Below are 24,939 nucleotides of genomic sequence, written 5' to 3'. Positions count from 1 at the left end.
GGAGGCAGCAGTGAGCCATACATTGCCTGCCAGAATTTCAAAAGAAGAAGAAGGAGAAAGAGGAGAAGGAGAAGAAGATGCCTGCCTTGTTTAGTTTTTATATCTGTCTCCTATCCCATATACTTAGTTGTAGTGACATTAATGTGATTAATGTCTTTTTCATGATACCTATTGCTTTTACTTGCTGTATAATTTATGTAATGCACTTTGAATTGCCTTGTTGTTGAAATGTACTATACAAATAAACTTGTCTTGCCTAGTGAGCTTTACCATAATTTATTTACTCGAATATTTTCTTTAAAAATGGCTGATATTGAAGTAAATACAAAATTAGGCTTCAGACTTGTTGTGCTGAGAAGTGCCTGCCTGCTAAGAACTGCATGCCCGTCACGGGAACGTACACAACTAACAAAAAAAAAAAAAAACAGTATCAAGGTTACTAAGTATCTGCCCGTGTTTTCCCAATTAGGCTACATCTAATAATATATATACAATTACACTCTCATCGGCCGGGAGTGTGTTGCAGCTATACAGGTGCACAAACCTAACGCACCTCTCCAGCGGTCCCAGCAGTTCTCAATGAACTGATTACCTGCGGGGGGTGTGGCTAACTTACAAATGTTTGTCATTGACTTTGTGTCTTATGTGAGAAAGCAAAGTAAAAGCAACAGCAACAGAACTCTTTCTCTGTCTTCATTGAACAAATGAATCATGTCATGCAAAAGCCTATATGTCTGTATCTCGTATTGGATCGATGTACCTGACGACCTCAGAGGTCTGAGACAATAGATTTTGAAATCTATTCTTTGAATGACAGGAAGCCAGTGTAAAGATCTAAGAACTGGAGTGATGTGATCTACTTTTTTGGGTTCTTGCAGCAGCGTTCTGAATCAGCTGCAGCTGTCTGATTGATTTTTTAGAGAGTCCTGTTAAGACACCGTTACAGTAGTCACAAACTAAAAAAAGAAACAAAAGTCAGTTAATGTTACTCATTGAACCTCATCTCTCTCTACATTTCTAAGCATCAGCAGTATGAAGTTCAGTCAAACTGGTTCATGGGGTGGTCACTCCAGGGCGGCAGGTTGGAGAGTTTCTCCTCAGTGGCTGTTTCGATGGGCCAACCCCAGGCCTTAAAGAATCCAGCCAGGTTTATCTTCACAGTCTGGGAGAAAGTCTCAGCGTACAGGTTCATCTTTCCTTTGTTGTCATGGGGAAAGTCGCTCATCTTGTGGTAGGCAGCAAACACCTTCTTAAAGGCATCCCAGCCAAACTTCTCCTGGAGCTACATGGAAGCAGACAGAGGGAGAGGAATATGTGAAATAAAACACCAGTGTCCTCTCTCTATTAAACATTGATGTTTGTGTGGTGTGTAATGAGCATTTAAAACCTCACCTGCATATACGTCTCCAGGGCCACCCACACGTGCCAGTCGCTGAGTTTCCTGCCCCCCTTGGCGTACTCTGCTGCTCGTGCGTTTCGACTGGCTAAAGTCATGGCTGGATGAGCCTGCATTGCACAAGATGAAATGACGCGATTGTAAAACGATGTAATCCCAGTGAAAAACCAAATACTTTTCTGAACATAAGATAAAAGGAGTTGTCCTTTGTGGCATCTATTTATATAAAGAGTCACAATACATCTTAAGACTAGCTACTGCTGTAGCCATTGATCTCAAGTCATTTACTCCACCTGTGCCCTGTTGATCCCCAGCACCTCTTCATGCACATACACTGACCACAGGTTGCATGTACACTCTGTAGTGTGTGATGGGAACTCCCAGCAGCCTCTCTGCTGGTTGTGTCCCAGCTCATGGACAGGGCCCCAAATGCCTTTAGTCCTTGCATTGTTAACGTTGATCAGTTCATCTGCTGTGGTCGCGTGCATCATGACAGGATAACCTGCATGCATCCAACCTGGGTGGAGAAACAAATCTTGAGAGCTCTGTGTCTATGTTGGACAAATGTCACATTGTTGTGCAATTAGAGCAAACACAATACACAGGGCTCATATTAGCATGTGTTGCTACAAAACTCCTCACTCACTTTTTTAAAGTTCACTGCAATCCCAGTGGTGGATGATATTGCACATCTAAATAAAGATTTCAACATACTGCATATAGTATGCACAAAGCAAATAAGTACGGAAGCGCATTGCATTCACTGGATAAAAAAAAAATTAGACACCTTATCTCGTAATTACGAGATCAGGATCTCATAATTATGAGATAAGATCTCGTAATTACGAGAAAAGATCTCGTAATTATGAGATCAAGGTTAAAGTATATTCAGATGGATATTAAAAGGAAACTCCCTGTTTCCACAGACTAATCTTAATTCAGACTGGTAGTGGTCCACCACAGAGACTCACTCATGTAATATCAGGAAGTTCTGATGTGGAATTTCGAAATTAAAGCCTGCTGAAATTTGAAATATTTTGTGTGGAAAGGTAGTTTCTTTTTAATGTCAAGCTGAATTCACATGGAATATTGACAATATCTGACATTTAAGAGGGCTTTTATTTTGAAATTTCATTGACCAAGTGTTTCTAGTTGTGGGCTGGCTTGACCGCAGTGTTTCACTATCTCATAATTCCGAGATCTTTTCTCATAATTACGAGATCCTGATCTCAGAATTACGAGATCCTGATCTCATAATTACGAGATCTTTTCTCATAATTACGAGATCCTGATCTCATAATTACAAGAACTTTTCTCGAAATTACGTGATCTTTTCTCATAATTATGAGATCCTGATCTCGTAATTACGAGATAAAGTGTCTAATTTTTTTTTATCCAGTGAATGCAATGCGCTTCTGTAAATAAGAGACAGATACAGTGTGAAATCCAGACACTTACCATGGGAAATCTGCACATCTGCTACAAAGCGCTCTTTGCGGGGTAATTTGTGTGGTATGACAGCCAGGTCAGCTATGGCCTTCATGATGTCATTCCAAAGTACCGCCAACTCATCAGGGCGGTCCAGGTTCTGAATAGCTTCTGATGGCACAGTGAGGATGATGTTGTCAAACTCCAACTCGGCCCAGGGAGAAGGAGCTGTGCGCAGCAGCGACCACTGAGCTGCTGTTGTCACACCTGAAAAGACCAAAGGACGGGGATGTTCAAACTTGAGCTTCAATAATTACATGTATACAATCATTTCCGAAACTTGTGTCTGAGGTATCCTTCAAACATTTTTAATGGACGCTGCCCTGTGTCCCAAAACAACATTTTTCTCAACTTTACAGAACAATAATCACTACACACCTTCTGTTTTCATCCACCATACACTCACCAGATTTATAATATGGTGCAGGTACAGCCATCTGCACTATGACCTCTAGGCCCTCCACTTTTGTTTTGGGTGGGGCTACCAGATAGATGAGTCCCCCCCACAGGTTCCACACCTGCATCATGTTTGAGGTCACAGGAAATCGCTCATGAACACGTGGTGCTCTCTTCAACTCCTCATGGTTGAGACGGTCTGTTTGACAGCCGATCTGGATCTGAGGAAGACATGGAATATGTGTTACTGATTTAAAAACCTGTATGTAAAGTGCAGTATAGTTTGTTACATATAGTTACATGTATGGACATAGGCTGGCAAGATGTGTAGATAAATGGAGTGGTAAATATATTCTTTGACACATAACTGCTAACAGTCATTATCAAGTCTGCATGTTACCTGAACTCAATAAACCAGATGTTTAAATTTGATGTTGTGCACTGTACCTTCCATTCCTTGTTGACAATCTCTTCTGGTAGGGATATGTAGGTCTTCATACCAGGAGAGAGGTAAAGACCTGTACTGATCCACTCTTCCCCTTCTGAGACACACACACAACAACAATTTTCCATTCATCTACCCAAAAGAATCCCCCTCCTCCAGGCCTCCCTCAAGCAACTCCTCCAAAACACATAAACATGCAATGCCAGGTTACACCGACACCACACCCAACAGCACCGTAGCTCTCCTGTAGAGAGATATGTGCAAGTGGGTAGTAGCAACGTTCAACAAGCTCTCTTAGCTGTATTAGTCTAATAAATACAGAGTAATAAATGCCACAAACATCACAAACTTATCTCAGTCAAAAAAACAGCTGAATTAATCTGCTGCTGCAGCTCACTTGTTCTTTGGTTCAGGGCCTGTGTGCTTTGTGCTACTGTGTTAGCTGCTGAACAACGGGCTCAGAGGCTGTGTACTGTGAGCGCAGTGCAGCATTGTCATTGCTAACTGTATCCAACTACCTCATTTCTCACTCACATGAAAGAAAACATCTAATTTTATCATTATCAATGTAAAAAAACAGAAATGGCTGTCCTCAGCACTCATCGCTGTCAGGCTAGCATGCTAGTATTGGGAAATTTTGGCTGCACTTTCTCTGTCATTCTTGTACGACTAACTCGATTTTGGCTTTAGCGGTACATCCATGCTGTGCCTTGTAGAAGATTCTGGTCATGCGCAAATATTTAATTATTATTTAAAATATTTATTTTATTCGATCTGGATAAAATGATTGGATGAGGTTATTAAAGGCTTGTGACAGCCACAAATATTGGATTTTTTACTTTATTTGTCAGAGCCTGCGCTGTCAGTATGTGAAGAGATTTTATATACATAGGCTAGAACAAAAATTGCTTCTTAAATAAATTACAAGCACCAGCTTTAACAAATTGCTTCAATATATTCAGTTGTGCACACAAATTATGTCAGCATCAACAAACACAGAGCTGCAAACGCAAAATAGTCTTGTAATTCTGTCGTGCTTTGACCCATAAGAGTGTGGTCTGACCTCCTGTTTTTGTATTGATCTTGATTTTGTGGTTGTAGACAACTGGCAACAAGGGGTTATGCTTGATGAGGTAGGGCAGGAGGGCATCGGGATCTGGGCAGACCTTGTACACCTCTGTCCCCACATTGAGGAGCAGGTGGTCTTTGGGAGTCTTCACAGGGCAGGTGCCACACACCTTGAATATGAACATACATGTTTTAAAAAGAGGTTGCTAACAATATCACAGTATCTGCTGCTGAAAACAACATCAGCGCCCATGCAGACATTTATTAGTCATATTTGTGGTTGTTTATATGGCACAATTATTTATGCTAGATAATGTGGTATTAACTGCCCCTCCAGCTTATATGTAGAAGGTAACTGAATCTACAGCAACTATTATATTGGCGAGTCACGGCAGGGTCGGCCTCAAAAGCCAAAAACAAAGTGGATCTTCCTCATTCAAAATAATAACAAGAACAATCATAGACAGTTCAGTCATTCACTGCTCACCTGCGGAATGTCCGACTTCTTTATGAGGTCGGTGAGGGTGGACACCACCTGTGCGTAGGAGGAGCAATCATGAGCCTCCATGTGCAAGTACTCGGCACAGTCCGAACCCAGTTTTTTAAGGCATTCCTCCTCATTCTGCGTAAGTTCCTGGCCCTGGGCTACATGACTAGCAAAGCGGTTCAGAAGGTGGCGGAAGTGGTAGGTGTCTTTGCATGCCCGGCTGGGTACAGGGGCCTCGTAGAGACCTTCCCCAATGACGTTGCCCAGCACACTCAAGCCCATTTTGTTCAGGATCTTGTTCCCTGAAAGAAAGGGCAAGAAATCTGACTTGATCTGTGTGTTGCATGGCTAAAGTATTAGTTTTTGGTCCTGATCTTCGACTCCTTTTGTAAGTTTGTGCAGGTCTCTTGTGTCATAAATAATAGTCTGTCTTCTTTGATATTTTTGCCTACAACAGAATGTCTATGTCTTTCATGACTTACTCCAAGCCTGTGTTTTAACTTCCACCCAGTACTGTGGAAGTCAATGTGACGTTGCTGTACCTGTAGTTCAGGTTTGTCCCTGGTATGTGTCATTACCCACATGCACTAGAATGAATGTAACTTTGTACTACTTGTCCTGTTTGTCTTGTTTGTAGTGTTCTGTCACTGTGTGTGTTTTAATGGTGACTGGCTAAGAGACTGAAGGTGAAAATTAGATTCAAGGTTACTCTGTTACAATACAGCAAACAGTAATAATTATATTTAACATTAACATGGTCCCTTAAAAATGTAATAATAATACATTATTACAGACTATAATTGAAATGAATGAAACTCTTGTGGCTCATTATCATACCTGCGAAATCTGTTAATTGGTTTTTCCCAGGGTGCGTCTGTGCCCAGTGCCAGCCATGTCCACCAATCAGCAGGCCTCCTCCTTCTGCTACAAATTCTTGGATTTTCTCCGCTTGATCATCATTATACACTGTGCACACAAACACACTCAGGTCTTCCCTGAAGTTGGTCGCCTCACACTTTAACCCTGACTTGCTAAAGTGTTCCCTGGCTTGGTCGAAGCCTGGCACTATGCCAACAACACCCTGCCGGCCTTCATCCAACCAATGAAGAGCATTGATCCAAAATGGAGCCAGTGTCTGGGATAAAGGTTTATCAAAAACAGAAAGCAGTTTGTTAATCATGTGAAAAAACATTTGGCATTACAGATAGCAACCGCTGGTGGTCACAAATGAATGAGACGATTTGTTAAGACGTAAATTCACTTAAAAAACAGACGTTCCCATTTGGTTATTTCATGTAACAGATTTTTCCCAATTGAGCTCCCAGAAAATATTCAGATTTTCAGATTGGGTAAAATGAAACAAACAAACAAACAAACAAACAATATAAAGCATCATAGTAAAGTGTCTGCAAGTCTCCTGAACTCTAATGGAGGGATGAACACTTATTCCCTGCTTGTTTTTTGATGATGGTGGTGAAGTACACTGTAACTAAAATCTCCAAAATGTGTTAAGCATAATTTTTAGACTAATCAAACCATTCTGTGAACCCATATTACTGTTTATTTAAAAAAAAAAGAAAAAAAAACATCATTCACAGATCCAGACCATACCTCTCGATTCAAAAGTCCTTCATGTGTGATCACAATAACCCGACCCTGCCCATAGTAGGCTCCTGCCAAGAACGCTTGTCCATCCTTGGTGGTACCAATTGGGAAAGCTAGTGAGCCGTGGACCAGAACCTCAGAAGCATATACCCCATTCTGGAGGTCAAAGTTTGAGATCCCCTGGAGTAAGAACTCAAAGTCGTCCTCAAAATCCTTACCGATTCTAAACATGGAAGAAGGAAGAGGAGGGTGAAAAAGATGTGTCAAGTAAGAGCGATACAGTTTATTCTCTCATCATTCTGTCTCAGGCACTGGTGCCACATCAAATGTGCCGTGTGTCATGTCTGCTTTTATTGAAAAAAGGCATACTTCATTATAAAGTAACTTCTAAAATTATGAAAATGAACAGTTTTCTTAGAAACCCACATATTGGACAAGCTCCAATCCTGGCACCGACCATGTTGTTTGTTTGGTTAGTCCACCACATCCAGACTGGAATATCTCAACCACTATTGGATGGACTGCTATGAAATGTTGTGCAGACATTCATGGTGATCAGAGGATGAGTCCTGCTGACTTTGCCGACAATCAACCAACAGTCTTACTTTTCCTGTAACACCACTATGATGTTGACATCTTAGTTTTTTCGTAAATGTCTTCACTACTGTTGCATGGATTGGTATGGCATTTGGTACGCACACATCTCTGGGGCCCAAAAGCTGAATCGTAATGCCTTTGGTGTGGCGCTGAGTTTTCACCTAATGCTATCTGCAGGTCAAAGTTATCTAGTAAAATATCTCAGTATCTACTTTATGGAATTTGGTATTGACATATATTCATCACTCAGGATGAGCTGTGGGGATGCAGCTCGGAGATGCAAAATGTGAGCATGCTAAAACGCATCACTAAGATAGGGATCATGGTAAACATTCTACCTGCTAAACATCAGAACCACATAGAACCACTGGCATGGCTGTAGACTCTTCTTGTTGTACCATGCTTAAGATCTTACTTGCAGTTTTCCGATTGACAGAAGAGCAGTCATTTTACAACTTCAAATCTTTTCAGAAGTGCATAGAGAAAAAAAGAATACACTCACACTACAGACATCCAGGATGAAGGGATCTGTGGGTAGACAGGCAGGCACTCTAGCTCACCTTGATGCTCAGAAAAGTAGATCCCTGCCACACCAGAAACCTTGTTTCCATCAAACAGAAGTAGTGTGTTCTCCTTAGGATGAGCTCCAGCCCAGCTCCACGCCTGCCCCGCTATCAGCACTCCTCCTCCAGCTTTCATAAACGCCACCAGGTCCTTCACGTGCGCACCCACGCTGTAGGCATCAGTCACATACACTCCCACCCCCAGGCTGTGACTAAAGGCCCCCACAACTTCAGCTTTGAAGCTGGATCTACTGAGGTTATCAGCAACTGCCCTGACGTTGTTGTGGATGCCAACAGACAAGTTGTCAGATCCATCCCCTCGCAGCCAGGTCAGAGCGTTCTCTACCAGAGCAGGAAAGGCGGTCAGGTAGGCCTCATGACCCAGGACCACAATCCTTCCACTGCCGTACAGAGAGGCAGCCATCAGGACCTGGCCTCGGCTGTTCATTGCCAAAGGAAAGGCATGGTCTCCAATCAGAACCAGGTCACTGGGAACACTGGGGCCCCGGAGGTCCAGCTCTCTCAGGCCTCTCATCAGAGACAGGTAGGCCCCTTCATGGTGGTTTTGAGTGGGCTGGTTGGACATGGTGAGAGGGATTGATGCTCTGAAGGACTGGATGACAAGGAAGGTGGAGCAAAAGAAAGCTGTGCTGAGTCCGATGTAAACTGCGTTAGCACATTTGGTTTAACATTTGTTGTCAGATGGATGTATGCTGTATCAGTCAGGCTGTCCTGAGGGAATAGAAAGAGAGTTAACAGAGATTAAAACAAAAGATGAAAGTACTACTGACGGCTTACTCCTTACTGTATGTTGCACATCTATATCAATATAGTTAGAAGAACAAGATGTCGATCTACAACTTCAGCTTCAGAGACTAAAGGTAAATCCTGTAACAAAGTATGGATTACCAAAAGTATGCCAATTTTTATCACAAACAAAACCAACATAAAGCAGATAGTTACATTTTTACCTGAAAGTTAAGTCGTCTTCCTGCATGTATAATTTGAACATCAGTTTCCCGAGCAGTCAACCCACCAAGAACACGTTCGGACAGGAGATAGGAGTGAATATAAATGACAGCAAGAGAGGGCGGAACTTTTTCAGTGAAAAGGGTATAAACAAAAAGAGGAGGGACTTCAGTCTGAGCAACCCAATGCTTAAGGCTAATGTGAGACTGAGGGGAAAGTTACACATCACAACAACTGTTAGACCACAGGCTATGTATGCAGGTTAAACAGGGATACACCCTGACAGTGACTGTGAAACCTGTTTGTCCAGCCAGTAGCAGATGATGAGAAGATGATGATGGTAATTTACTGACTGTGAAATGTCACATTCATGTATTTATTTGTTTGTTTTATGTCAGACTGGACAAACCTGATTCAATTCATGCAATAACGTGACACAAACTCCGTGTTTTCATTCATATGGTAGTAAAAGAATCTTAAGCGATTATCTCTGCTAGTATCGCTGTGTCATGCACGTCTATCAGGTGATTTCGTTGTCTGCATTTTTCTGGGAAATTAGAAATCTGATACAACAACAGTGAAAGACAGAAATGTTTTGGAGCACAGTGTGTATCTGCTGGTGGTCTCCTGATAATTCAGCTAAATTATAGGGTAGGTAAAAGTAGGCCTGCATTTTAGTCAGTGAATAAAGTGAAACACTAAAACACTTTACAAACACCTTAAAACTATATATAGTCTACTGTAATATGCACAAATTTACAGTCTGATTAAAAAGGGTAATTGTTTTAGTGTGAAATGTATTCAAATTAAATTATGTAGTTATATATAATAAATACATTATTAATAACCAAGATTTTCCAGTCATTGATGAATTGGATTTTCACTGACAGCAACATGTGCAGGTGAGAACAATAAAGTTCAGTTCCTTGATTTGGGAGGTTCAGTGCAACACAATACATATTATCTTGACTCAAATCTCAGTTTATTCAGGTTCCTCATGTTATTCTGAATTCACAACATAATTATTCCGTGATCATGAGAAACGTTTTATTCATTCAATTTTATCATCTCCACACAGCATCACAAAAACATCTTGAGATCACAAATTTTGTGACGACAAGCAAGCAAGAAAAGGAGCCTGTTAATACATGCTTAGCTTGTGTTTGCACATGTTGATAAGTACAGACGATCATACCATCTATCTGGTTAATGTTTGTGGATTTGTGGATATTCTCGCTTTCTTAAATCCCGCTTCAGTATTTAACCATTTCTGCCTCCATGTAATCAACCAACAACAATTGAACCAATTCAAACAGCGTGTCAGAATGGATAAGACAGGACTGGACAAGCGCTCTACCAGATTATTTAGATCTCCCTCTGTCTATCTGGGTGGAGAAGCTCTCTGCCATTCCTTCTCCACCCAATTAGCTCTGGTTCTTGAAAACTTGGTGCTATCCAGTGAATCAGCCCCCGTTTACCACAGTTTTGACTGAAATGATTGTCATGAAGGACGTGCCAACTATGCAGAGCGTTGCTCGACAACCTGTGGAATATGACACGCCTGCTTCAGTTCTCACTTCAGGTGAAGGAAAACCTATTTATGGTTCCAGCTGGGAACATTAAAGTTGTATTATAACAGATTCTAGATCTGACCAACCAGTCTAAGTAGCAGGCAAAAGACTTAACCACAATGAAAGTTTAAAAGCTTACTTTATTTGTAAATCATAAAATATACTAAAATCTAAGGGAGAATCTAAAAGGATCAGAGTCCAAGATTTGCAAGAGGAGAAAGTATCAGAGGCCAAGGTCAGCCACGCTGCAGGTTGGTTGCTTCCTAGATTGGTCCCACTTCAGTCTCTGACCTGATGGTTGTCTTTTAACCCATCAAAGGGACTAGGCTGGCAGCACCTTCAGCCTCAGGAAGCCCAACTCTGTCTTTAGACTGCAGAACCCGGAGCGGACCCTGGCCTGCACACAGGACACAGAACGAATGAGCGGGAGTTAAGATGCCGACTACTAACTATGCCACACACACACACACACACACTATGATGGCATATCGATGTCAAAACAGCCAGAGAGACGCGTAGCAACATGTGTGCATGCATGATAACTTTGTTATGCCAATCCGTGCACATGAACGCCTCACTTAGTTGGCCTTTTCATTTTATTGAAGTGTAGTCAACCAGGGGAGGCAGCAGTGAGCCATACATTGCCTGCCAGAATTTCAAAAGAAGAAGAAGGAGAAAGAGGAGGAGAAGGAGAAGAAGATGCCTGCCTTGTTTAGTTCTTATATCTGTCTCCTATCCCATATACTTAGTTGTAGTGACATTAATGTGATTAATATCTTTTTCATGATACCTATTGCTTTTACTTGCGGTATAATTTATGTAATGCACTTTGAATTGCCTTGTTGTTTAAATGTACTATACAAATAAACTTGTCTTGCCTAGTGAGCTTTACCATAATTTATTTACTCAAATATTTTCTTTAAAAATGGCTGATATTGAAGTAAATACAAAATTAGGCTTCAGACTTGTTGTGCTGAGAAGTGCCTGCCTGCTAAGAACTGCATGCCCGTCACGGGAACGTACACAACTAACAAAAAAAAAAAAAAAACAGTATCAAGGTTACTAAGTATCTGCCCGTGTTTTCCCAATTAGGCTACATCTAATAATATATATACAATTACACTCTCATCGGCCGGGAGTGTGTTGCAGCTATACAGGTGCACAAACCTAACACACCTCTCCAGCGGTCCCAGCAGTTCTCAATGAACTGATTACCTGCGGGGGGTGTGGTTAACTTACAAATGTTTGTCATTGACTTTGTGTCTTATGTGAGAAAGCAAAGTAAAAGAAACAGCAACAGAACTCTTTCTCTGTCTTCATTGAACAAATGAATCATGTCATGCAAAAGCCTATATGTCTGTATCTCGTATTGGATCGATGTACCTGACGACCTCAGAGGTCTGAGACAATAGATTTTGAAACTATTCTTTGAATGACAAGAAGCCAGTGTAAAGATCTAAGAACTGGAGTGATGTGATCTACTTTTTTGGGTTCTTGCAGCAGCGTTCTGAATCAGCTGCAGCTGTCTGATTGATTTTTTAGAGAGTCCTGTTAAGACACCGTTACAGTAGTCACAAACTAAAAAAAAGAAACAAAAGTCAGTTCAATGTTACTCATTGAACCTCATCTCTCTCTACATTTCTAAGGAGCAGCAGTGTGAAGTTCAGTCAAACTGGGTCATGGGGTGGTCACTCCAGGGCGGCAGGTTGGAGAGTTTCTCCTCAGTGGCTGTTTCGATGGGCCAACCCCAGGCCTTAAAGAATCCAGCCAGGTTCGTCTTCACAGTCTGGGAGAAAGTCTCAGCATACAGGTTCATCTTTCCTTTGTTGTCATGGGGAAAGTCGCTCATCTTGTGGTAGGCAGCAAACACCTTTTTAAAGGCATCCCAGCCAAACTTCTCCTGGAGCTACATGGAAGCAGACAGAGGGAGAGGTATATGTGAAATAAAACACCAGTGTCCTCTCTCTATTAAACATTGATGTTTGTGTGGTGTGTAATGAGCATTTAAATCCCTCACCTGCATATACGTCTCCAGGGCCACCCACACGTGCCAGTCGCTGAGTTTCCTGCCCCCCTTGACGTAGTCTGCTGCTCGTTCATTTCGACTGGCTGAAGTCATGGCTGGATGAGCCTGCAATGCACAAGATGAAATGACGCGATTGTAAAACAACGTCATCCCAGTGAAAAACCAAATACTTTTCTGAACATAAGATAAAAGGAGTTGTCCTTTGTGGCATCTATTTATATAAAGAGTCACAATACATCTTAAGACTAGTTTGCTGTAGCCATTGATCTCAGGTCATTTACTCCACCTGTGCCCTGTTGATCCCCAGCACCTCTTCATGCACATACACTGACCACAGGTTGCATGTACACTCTGTAGTGTGTGATGGGAACTCCCAGCAGCCTCTCTGCTGGTTGTGTCCCAGCTCATGGACAGGGCCCCAAATGCCTTTAGTCCTTGCATTATTAACGTTGATCAGTTCGTCTGCTGTGGTCGCGTGCATCATGACAGGATAACCTGCATGCATCCAACCTGGGTGGAGAAACACATTTTGAGAGCTCTGTGTCTATGGTGGACAAATGTCACATTGTTGTGCAATTAGAGCAAACACAATACACAGGGCTCATATTAGCATGTGTTGCTACAAAACTCCTCACTCACTTTTTTAAAGTTCACTGCAATCCCAGTGGTGGATGATATTGTACATCTAAATAAAGATTTCAACATACTGCATATAGTATGCACAAAGCAAATAAGTACGGAAGCGTAATTACGAGAAAAGATCTAGTAATTATGAGAAAAGATCTCGTAATTACGAGAAAAGATCTAGTAATTATGAGAAAAGATCTCGTAATTGTGAGATAGTGAAACACTGTGGTCAAGCCAGCCCACACGTTGTTTTGCGGTGCGCGCATATACTGCACATTACGCTAATAGCGAGAAAAGACTTGTTTCAAAGGCTTCCACAACGACCCCAGGACGTAACAAATTCTCACGTCAATCTGATGTAGCCTTTCAAAATAAAAGCCCGTTACACATTCAGATTTCCTTTAGATTAAGGTTAAAGTATATTCAGATGGCTATTAAAAGGAAACTCCCTGTTTCCACAGACTAATTTTAATTCAGACTGGTAGTGGTTCACCACAGAGGCTCACTCATGTAATATCAGGAAGTTCTGATGTGGAGTTTCGAAATTAAAGCCTGCTGAAATTTGAAATATTTTGTGTGGAAACAGGTAGTTTCTTTTTAATGTCAAGCTGAATTCACATGGAAATATTGACAATATCTGACATTTAAGAGGGCTTTTATTTTGAAATTTCATTGACCAAGTGTTTCTAGTTGTGGGCTGGCTTGACCGCAGTGTTTCACTATCTCATAATTCCGAGATCTTTTCTCATAATTACGAGATCCTGATCTCAGAATTACGAGATAAGGTGTCTAATTTTTTTTTATCCAGTGAATGCAATGCGCTTCTGTAAATAAGAGACAGACACAGTGTGAAATCCAAACACTTACCATGGGAAATCTGCACATCTGCTACAAAGCGCTCTTTGCGGGGTAATTTGTGTGGTACGACTGCCAGGTCAGCTATGCCCTTCATGATGTCATTCCAAAGTACCGCCAACTCATCAGGGCGGTCCAGGTTCTGAATAGCTTCTGATGGCACAGTGAGGATGATGTTGTCAAACTCCAACTCGGCCCAGGGAGAAGGAGCTGTGCGCAGCAGCGACCACTCAGCTGCTGTTGTCACACCTGAAAAGAACAAAAGGACGGGGATGTTCAAACTTGAGCTTCAATAATTACATGTATACAATCATTTCCGAAACTTGTGTCTGAGGTATCCTTCAAACATTTTTAATGGACGCTGCCCTGTGTCCCAAAACAACATTTTTCTCAACTTTACAGAACAATAATCACTACACACCTTCTGTTTTCACCCACCATACACTCACCAGATTTATAATATGGTGCAGGTACAGCCATCTGCACTATGACCTCTAGGCCCTCCACTTTTGTTTTGGGTGGGGCTACCAGGTAGATGAGTCCCCCCCACAGGTTCCACACCTGCATCATGTTTGAGGTCACAGGAAATCGCTCATGAACACGTGGTGCTCTCTTCAACTCCTCATGGTTGAGACGGTCTGTTTGACAGCCGATCTGGATCTGAGGAAGACATGGAATATGTGTTACTGACAGTGGTGGACAGTAGCGAAGTAAATTTACTTGAGTACTGTACTTAAGTACAGTTTTTGAGTATCTGTACTTTACTTGAGTATTATTTTGGGGGGATACTTTTACTTTCACTCCACTACATTTGAAGGACAAATATTGTACTTTTTACTCCACTACATTTCTATTAATGCTCTCGTTACTCGCTACTTTTGATCTTACGTCAGCTGATGATTTTTTTTTTTTTTTGCAAAATTCAGAGAAAATAAACTGTTTCTGCTGATTCGCGTATGGTTTGTCTTAGCCGTATTGCCGTACCTGTACTACGTCATGAGCACCCGTGGCCTTATCTCAAACCCATGTTTGAGATTTTTGTCACAAAAACTGATTCGTTTCAGTTTAAATGTTGGTTGTGCTTACCGCGGACCAATTATATCACGGACTACAAAGACTCGTCTTCCAACCTGAAAAAGCACGTCGCGGTATGTAAAGTAGCTACTAACGTTAGCTAGCTTAATGTTTGTTAAAGTGTGTGTGTGTGTGTGTGTGTGTGTGTGAGAGAGAGAGAGAGAGAGTGAGAGAGAGAGTGGGTGTGCGCGCGTTAGTGAGGTGCGGCTGTCTTTGATGTGGGTTATCCGGCTCATTTTTGGCTATGATGTATGATATAAGTAAAGTAAACTAGCCAATAAGTTGTTTATCTGTAAATGTCAATATAAGTTCTTGTAGTGCCTACATCTACATCTTTTTTATGTAGAGAAAGCATGGATGTCAGATGCAAAAATATACTGAACTGACCGCAGCTGTCTGCAATATATTTCACTTGTTGGTGAATGCAGCTGAGTCTGTGTTCTGAGGCTTCTTGCCTTTATTTGTTTATTTTTGAGCTATAAACACGTCTGTAGCAGAATCGCATCAGTGTATTGTATAATGACATTAAGCTACTTTCCTTTCCTGTATTTCCTGAGATATTTTTTAAATACTTTTACTTAAGTAATTTTTTAAGCAAATACTTTAGTACTTTTACTTAAGTAATATTTTGACTAAGCTACTTTTACTTGTATTGGAGTAATATTTGACAAGGAGTATCTGTACTTTTACTCAAGTAGTGAAGTTGTGTACTCTGTCCACCTCTGGTTACTGATTTAAAAACCTGTATGTAAAGTGCAGTATAGTTTGTTACATATAGTTACGGGTCATAGGCTGGCAAGATGTGTAGATAAATGGAGTGGTAAATATATTCTTTGACACATAACTGCTAACAGTCATTATCAAGTCTGCATGTTACCTGAACTCAATAAACCAGATGTTTAAATTTGACGTTGTGCACTGTACCTTCCATTCCTTGTTGACAATCTCTTCTGGTAGGGATATGTAGGTCTTCATACCAGGAGAGAGGTAGAGACCTGTACTGATCCACTCTTCCCCTTCTGAGACACACACACAACAAGAAGATCTTGATTTTGTTACCACGCAAAGGCGGATTAAAGCTGGGGTTGGTAAAATCAGACTCTAAAATTTCTAAATTTTCCATTCATCTACCCAAAAGGATCCCCCTCCTCCAGGCCTCCCTCAAGCAACTCCTCCAAAACACATAAACATGCAATGCCAGATTACACCGACACCACACCCAACAGCACCGTAGCTCTCCCGTAGAGAGATATGTGCAAGTGGGTAGTAGCAACGTTCAACAAGCTCGCTTAGCTTTATTAGTCTAATAAATACATAGTAATAAATGCCACAAACATCACAAATTTATCTCAGTCAAAAAAACAGCTGAATTAATCTGCTGCTGCAGCTCACTTGTTCTTTGGTTCAGGGCCTGTGTGCTTTGTGCTACTGTGTTAGCTGCTGAACAACGGGCTCAGAGGCTGTGTACTGTGAGCGCAGTGCAGCATTGTCATTGCTAACCGTATCCAACTACCTCATTTCTCACTCACATGAAAGAAAACATCTAATCTTATCATTATCAATGTAAAAAAACAGAAATGGCTGTCCTCAGCACTCATCGCTGTCAGGTTAGCATGCTAGTATTGGGAAATTTTGGCTGCACTTTCTCTGTCATTCTTGTACGACTAACTCGCTATTGGCTTTAGCGGTACATCCATGCTGTGCCTTCTAGAAGATTCTGGTCATGCGCAAATATTTAATTCGATCTGGATAAAATGATTGGATGAGGTTATTAAAGGCTTGTGACAGCCACAAATATTGGATTTTTTACTTTATTTGTCAGACCCTGCGCTGTCAGTATGTGAAGAGATTTTATATACATAGGCTAGAACAAAAAATGCTTCTTAAATGAATTACAAGCACCAGCTTTAACAAATTGCTTCAATATATTCAGTTGTGCACACAAATTATGTCAGCATCAACAAACACAAAGCTGCAAACACAAAATAATCTTGTAATTCTGTCGTGCTTTGACCCATAAGAGTGTGGTCTGACCTCCTGTTTTTGTATTGATCTTGATTTTGTGGTTGTAGACAACTGGCAACAAGGGGTTATGCTTGATGAGGTAGGGCAGGAGGGCATCGGGATCTGGGCAGACCTTGTACACCTCTGTCCCCACATTGAGGAGCAGGTGGTCTTTGGGAGTCTTCACAGGGCAGGTGCCACACACCTTGAATAAGAACATGCATGTTTTAAAAAGAGGTTGCTAACAATATCACAGTATCTGCTGCTGAAAACAACATCAGCGCCATTGCAGACATTTATTAGTCATATTTGTGGTTGTTTATATGACACAATTATTTATGCTAATGTGGTATTAACTGCCCCTCCAGCTTATATGTAGAAGGTAACTGAATCTACAGCAACTATTATATTGGCGAGTCACGGCAGGGTCTGCCTCAAAAGCCAAAAACAAAGTGGAGCTTCCTCATTCAAAATAATAACAAGAACAATCATAGACAATTCAGTCATTCACTGCTCACCTGCGGAATGTCCGACTTCTTTATGAGGTCGGTGAGGGTGGACACCACCTGTGCGTAGGAGGAGCAATCATGAGCCTCCATGTGCAAGTACTCGGCACAGTCCGAACCCAGTTTTTTAAGGCATTCCTCCTCATGCTGCGTAAGTTCCTGGCCCTGGGCTACATGACTAGCAAAGCGGTTCAGAAGGTGGCGGAAGTGGTAGGTGTCTTTGCATGCCCGGCTGGGTACAGGGGCCTCGTAGAGACCTTCCCCAATGACGTTGCCCAGCACGCTCAAGCCCATTTTGTTCAGGATCTTGTTCCCTGAAAGAAAGGGCAAGAAATCTGACTTGATCTGTGTGTTGCATAGCTAAAGTATTAGTTTTTGGTCCTGATCTTCGACTCCTTTTGTAAGTTTGTGCAGGTCTCTTGTGTCATAAATAATAGTCGGTCTTCTTTGATATATTTGCCTACAACAGAATGTCTGTTTTTCATGACTTACTCCAGCCTGTGTTTTAACTTCCAGCCAGTACTGTGGAAGTCAATGTGACGTTGCTGTACCTGTAGTTCAGGTTTGTCCCTGGTGTGTGTCATTACCCACATGCACTAGAATGAATGTAACTTTGTACTACTTGTCCTGTTTGTCTTGTTTGTAGTGTTCTGTCACTGAGTGTGTTTTAATGGTGACTGGCTGAGAGACTGAAGGTGAAAATTAGATTCAAGGTTACTCTGTTACAATACAGCAAACAGTAATAATTATATTTAACATTTAACATGGTCCCTTGAAAATGTAATAATAATACATTATTACAGACTATAATTGAAATGAATGAAACTCTTGTGGCTCATTATCATACCTGCGAAATCTGTTAATTGGTTTTTCCCAGGGTGCGTCTGTGCCCAGTGCCAGCCATGTCCACCAATCAGCAGGCCTCCTCCTTCTGCTACAAATTCTTGGATTTTCTCCGCTTGATCATCATTATACACTGTGCACACAAACACACTCAGGTCTTCCCTGAAGTTGGTCGCCTCACACTTTAACCCTGACTTGCTAAAGTGTTCCCTGGCTTGGTCGAAGCCTGGCACTATGCCAACAACACCCTGCCGGCCTTCATCCAACCAACGAAGAGCATTGATCCAAAATGGAGCCAGTGTCTGTGATAAAGGTTTATCAAAAACAGAAAGCAGTTTGTTAATCATGTGAAAAAACATTTGGCATTACAGATAGCAACCGCTGGTGGTCACAAATGAATGAGACGATTTGTTAAGACGTAAATTCACTTAAAAAACAGACGTTCCCATTTGGTTGTTTCATGTAACAGATTTTTCCCAATTGAGCTCCCAGAAAATATTCAGATTTTCAGATTGGTTAAAATTTAAAAAAAAAAAAACAAACAAACAAACAAAAAAAAACAACAATATAAAGCATCATAGTAAAGTGTCTGCAAGTCTCCTGAACTCTAATGGAGGGATGAACACTTATTCCCTGCTTGTTTGTTTTTTGATGATGGAGGTGAAGTACACTGTAACTAAAATCTCCAAAACGTGTTAAGCATAATTTTTAGATTAACCAAACCATTCTGTGAACCCATATTACTGTTTATTTAAAAAAAAAAAACATCATTCACAGATCCAGACCATACCTCTCGATTCAAAAGTCCTTCATGTGTGATCACAATAACCCGTCCCTGCCCATAGTAGGCTCCTGCCAAGAACGCTTGTCCATCCTTGGTGGTACCAATTGGGAAGGCTAGCGAGCCATGGACCAGAACCTCAGAAGCATATACCCCATTCTGGAGGTCAAAGTTTGAGATCCCCTGGAGTAAGAACTCAAAGTCGTCCTCAAAATCCTTACCGATTCTAAACATGGAAGAAGGAAGAGGAGGGTGAAAAAGATGTGTCAAGTAAGAGCGATACAGTTTATTCTCTCATCATTCTGTCCCAGGCACTGGTGCCACATCAAGTGTGCCGTGTGTCATGTCTGCTTTTATTGAAAAAAGGCATACTTCATGATAAAGTAACTTCTAAATTCATGAAAATGAACAGTTTTCTTAGAAACCCACATATTGGACAAGCTCCAATCCTGGCACCGACCATGTTGTTTGTTTGGTTAGTCCACCACATCCAGACTGGAATATCTCAACCACTATTGGATGGACTGCTATGAAATGTTGTGCAGACATTCATGGTGATCAGAGGATGAGTCCTGCTGACTTTGCCGACAATCAACCAACAGTCATAATTTTCCTGTAACACCACTATGATGTTGATGTTGACGTAAATGTAAATGTCTTCACTACTGTTGCATGGATTGGTATGGCATTTGGTACACACACATCTCTGGGGCCCAAAAGCTGAATCGTAATGCCTTTGGTGTGGCGCTGACTTTTCACCTAATGCTATCTGCAGGTCAAAGTTATCTAGTAAAATATCTCAGTATCTACTTGATGGAATTTGGTACAGACCTTTGTGGTTCCAAAGCCCATGAGTCCTCATGAGGTTGGCAACATGACTACTCCTCTAGCTCTACCATGAGGTTCAGGTTTTGAGGAAGATATATCGATAACTATTGGATGGATCTCGATGAAATTTGGTATTGACATAAATTCATCACTCAGGATGAGCTGTGGGGATGCAGCTCGGAGATGCAAAATGTTAGCATGCTAAAATGCATCACTAAGATGGGGATCATGGTAAACATTCTACCTGCTAAACATCAGAACCACATAGAACCACTGGCATGGCTGTAGACTCTTCTTGTTGTCCTATGTTTAAGATCTTACTTGCAGTCTTATTTGACAGAGGAGCAGTCATTTTACAGTTTCAAATCTTTTCAGAAGTGCATAGAGAAAAAAAAAGAGTACACTCACACTACAGACATCCACGATGAAGGGATTTTTGGGTAGACAGGCAGGCACTCTACCTCAGCGTGATGCTCAGAAAAGTAGATCCCTGCCACACCAGAAACCTTGTTTCCATCAAACAGAAGCAGCGTGTTCTCCTTAGGATGAGTTTGAGCCCAGTTCCACGCCTGTCCCGCTATCAGCACTCCTCCTCCAGCTTTCATAAACGCCACCAGGTCCTTCACGTCCGCACCCACGCTGTAGGCATCAGTCACATACACTCCCACCTCCAGGCTGTGACTAAAGGCCCCCACAACTTCAGCTTTGAAGCTGGATCTACTGAGGTTATCAGCAACTGCCCTGACGTTGTTGTGGATGCCAACAGACAAGTTGTCAGACCCATCTCCTCGCAGCCAGGTCAGAGCGTTCTCTACCAGAGCAGGAAAGGTGGTCAGGTAGGCCTCATGACCCAGGACCACGATCCTTCCACTGCCGTACAGAGAGGCAGCCATCAGGACCTGGCCTCGGCTGTTCATTGCCAAAGGAAAGGCATGGTCTCCAATCAGAACCAGGTCACTGGGAACACTGGGGCACCGGAGGTCCAGCCTGCTCAGGCCTCTCATCAGAGACAGGTAGGCCCCTTCATGGTGGTTTTGTCTGGGCTGGTTGGACATGGTGAGAAGGATTGATGCTTTGAAGGACTGGATGGCAAGGAAGGTGGAGCAAAAGAAAGCTATGCTGAGTCCAATGTAAACTGCCTTAGCACATTTGGTTTAACAATTGCTCTCAGATGGATGTATGCTGTATCAGTCAGGCTTTCCTGTGGGAATAGAAAGAGAGTTGACAGAGATTAAAACAAAAGATGAAAGTACTACTGAGGGCTTACTCCTTATGTTACACATCTATATCAATATAGTTAGAAGAACAAGATGTCGATCTACAACTTCAACTTCAGAGACTAAAGGTAAATCCTGCAACAAAGTATGGATTACCAAACGTATGCCAATTTTTATCACAAACAAAACCAACATAAGGCAGATAGTTACATTTTTACCTGAAAGTTAAGTTGCCTTTCGAGCAGTCAACCCACCAAGAACACGTTCGGACAGGAGATAGTGTAAAGTGAAGAGAAGGAGGAACAAGGAAATGTGAGACTGAGGGGGAAGTTACACGTTCCAACAACTGTTAGACCACAGGCTATGTGTGCAGGTTATACCCTGACAGTGACTGAGAAACCTGTTTGTCAAGCCAGTAACTTAGCAGATGATGAGAAGATGATGATGATAATATACTCACTGTGAAATGTCACATTCATGTATTTATTTCTTGAGGAAAACTATTAAGGTTTTATGTCGGACTGGATAAACCTGATTCAATTTATGCAATAACGTGACACAAACTCCGTGTTTTCATTTATATGGTAGTAAAAGAACCTTAAGCGATTATCTCTGCTAGTATCGCTGTGTCATGCACATCTATCAGGTGATTTCGTTGTCTGCATTTTTCTGGTAAATTAAAAATCTGATACAACAAAAGTGAAAGACAGAAATGTTTTGGAGCACAGTGTGTATCTGCTGGTGGTCTCCTGGTAATTTAGCTAAATTATAGGGTAGGTAAAAGTAGGCCTGCATTTTAGTCAGTGAATAAAGTGAAACACTAAAACACTTTACAAACACCTTAAAACTATATATAGTCTACTGTAATATGCACACATTTACAATCTTCGATTAGTCAGTCATAGATTAATTGGATTTTCACTGACAGCAACATGTGCAGGTGAGAACAATAAAGTTTGGTTCCTTGATTTGGGAGGTTCAGTGCAACACAATACATATTATCTTGACTCTGTCGTGGAAATTTTCTGCTCTTGGTGGGGAATGAAATAGAGACTTCTTGCCGGCCGACAAAGTTTTATTTTCTTTGCAAAGAAAAGGTCAATCAACATGCGAGCGGTTCAAAATGAAGAAAGACCCTGAACATCAGGAAACTTGAACATTTATACCTGAGGAAAAGCCCACCCCTTGGGTGTGTTTTACATCCTTTGTCTGCTGTGGGGTCGGCCCCCTACTCAGGGTGTCTTATCACACTTTTGTCTTTCACAGGTATAGGCACTGACATCCTAGAGTGTGATTAAGAGGTCTAATCAACACAATTTCAAATACAAAAGGGTTTGAGTATATCATGAGAAAGTGAGAGGTTGGGTGTCTCAGAAACTTGAAATGCAATCACAAGGTCTAGACATTAAAATACACAAATGGGTAGTAAACAAAAGAGATCTGATGACTTGGGGGAAGCAGGGTGTGGAGTCGTCTCAAGTAAAAAGGAATATTCAAATTTACCACTACACTTCCCCCTTTTGATTATTCATTAATCACACCTGAAGAGAAAAAGAAAACAAACAAACAAACAAACAAACAAAAAAAGGATAAACAAGAAATGAAAAAAATAATATTTACAAAATCAAATAGATGAAATGAAATAATGATAAAGAAATAAAAACAAAATGAGAAAATGAAATAAAATAAAGATAAAATGCAACTTTAAAATCCTACTACAACTTAATTATCAGACACATTAATTCACATAGATTTTAAAATGTATCATCATGGCAGTCGCTTAATTGGCATAATATGCATGAACTTGTCCTGATTGCCAAATTTCAGGATAAACAGTGCAGGTGTATGTTGCATTTTGTCCTTTGGTCAGAGTGACAGTCTTGGCGGGTTTGTAGGTGTAAGCTTCTGTCAGCATCACTGACCATGAAAGGAACAGGATCAGGTGGTGCATGATGTAGTTAGAAGAAAAGGGTTCTGTGTGTCTAATTGGTGTTTGTTGAATTCACGGAGTTATCCCTTGTGTTGTCCTCACGTTGTTCGTTCTCGTGTCGTTCGGGTTGGCAGCTGAGTCCCTCTGTTGGTTCGGGAACCTTCCTGCAGTGGCTGGCGTGTATCCACGTTCTTTCAGCAATCTTCACAGCGGTATGTGTTGTCAGGAGTACTTGGAATGGACCTTGCCAGCGTTTGGAATGCCAATGTTTCCTTCTCAGGTCCTTTATCACCACCCAGTCACCAGGCTGGAAGTCATGGAGCGATGTGGAAGCTGGCGGTGGAAGGGCTGACTTCACCTGCTGAGAGATTTGAGAGAGACTGGAAGATAAGTTTTTGCAATATTGTAACATATCATCTTCACATAGGCCAGTGGAGGGGAGTGGCCTGAATACAGGCTCCACTCCTAAAGATGGAGGTCTGCCGAAAAGAATTTCAAGAGGACTCATGTTTGCTAATTTGGATTTCAGAGTGCCATTTTCTCGTTCAACAGCACCTCCACTGGCAAGATGATATGCACAATGTTGTCTAAGGTCAATGGCAAGAAATTCACTGATTTGGGTGACTGCAGAATTGACAAAGTGTGTACCATTATCGCTACTCAGTTTGGTTGGTATTCACCATCTAGGAATGATTTCTGTTAAAGCTTTTGCTACCACTTGACTGTTTTGGTGTTTTGCTGGAAATACTTCAACCCATTTTGACCACATGTCAACCATCACTAAGCAGTATTTCTTCCCTTCTGCTGGTGACAGTTCTATGAAATCCATCATCAAATGTTCAAATGGTCTATTTGGTGGTGGATGAGCGGCGTGTGTGATCGTTTTGGTTTTACCTGTATTATGTGTTACACAAACCATACATGATTGACAAAACTTCTGCGCATAAGCTGAAAAACCTTTGGTGAACCAATGTCGGGTTATGGTATCCAACATCCCCCCTTTTGACACATGGTCCAATCCATGTGTCAACTTTGCAAAGTGAGGAAAGAAATGTTTAGGTAGACATGGTTTGTTATCGGGCCCTTGCCACACTGCGTCTTTCTGTGTGGCACCGCATCGTTTCCACAGCGTCTTTTCTTCTGGTGTGGCAAAGGTCTGTAATGCTTCGAGGGAGCTGGGTATGGAGACTGGAGTTGAAACGAACAAAGGATTAAGGATAATGGGTTGGAGTGCTGCTCTTTTTGCAGCAGCATCAGCTCTTGCGTTTCCTAGGGAGATAGGGTCAGAGTTGTTAGTATGAGCAAGACATTTACAAACAGCAATTGAGGTTGGGAGCAAAATGGCATCTAGAAGAGCTGCAACTTTGTCATGATTGAGAATGGGTTTTCCGTCAGATTTTAAGAATTGTCTGTGTTTCCACAGAGTGCCAAAATCGTGTACAACACCAAATGCATATCTGGAGTCAGTGTAAATAGTTGCGGTTTTGTTGCTTGCCAGTTTGCATGCCTCTGTCAATGCTATCAGTTCTGCCGCTTGTGCAGAGTAGTGGGAAGGGAGTGAATCTGAGACAAGAGTTTCATGGTTAGTGACAACAGCAAATCCTACTCTGTTGCGACCGGTTTGTGGGTCACGTGAGGCAGATCCATCTACAAAAACAACCAA

The 24,939-nt window shown here is 41.6% G+C and overlaps 1 protein-coding gene across 1 annotated transcript; it reads right to left on the bottom strand.

Annotated features, from left to right (window-relative positions):
* Nucleotides 1–1,019: 1,019 nt before the first annotated feature.
* On the bottom strand, nt 1,020–21,601 carry LOC311256207 (uncharacterized protein). The gene is made up of 24 exons (XM_084351057.1): nt 21,565–21,601; nt 20,538–21,330; nt 19,311–19,527; nt 18,525–18,822; nt 17,690–17,991; nt 17,202–17,376; nt 16,092–16,186; nt 14,543–14,753; nt 14,106–14,342; nt 12,898–13,121; nt 12,603–12,716; nt 12,255–12,491; nt 10,923–10,982; nt 7,985–8,658; nt 6,892–7,108; nt 6,118–6,415; nt 5,281–5,582; nt 4,789–4,963; nt 3,728–3,822; nt 3,291–3,501; nt 2,855–3,091; nt 1,690–1,913; nt 1,393–1,506; nt 1,020–1,282 (listed from the first exon to the last, which is right to left on the bottom strand). The coding sequence occupies exons 2-24, from the start codon at nt 21,182–21,184 to the stop codon at nt 1,040–1,042; spliced, it is 5,607 nt and encodes a 1,868-aa protein (XP_084207183.1). The 5' UTR covers nt 21,185–21,330; nt 21,565–21,601; the 3' UTR covers nt 1,020–1,039.
* Nucleotides 21,602–24,939: the final 3,338 nt, after the last annotated feature.

Source organism: Pagrus pagrus, assembly GCF_965226575.1.
Source record: "Pagrus pagrus genome assembly, chromosome: 4".
Lineage (NCBI taxonomy): Eukaryota > Metazoa > Chordata > Actinopteri > Spariformes > Sparidae > Pagrus > Pagrus pagrus.
Note: the sequence above shows the minus strand (reverse complement) of the source record. Positions and strands in the feature narration are given on the sequence as shown.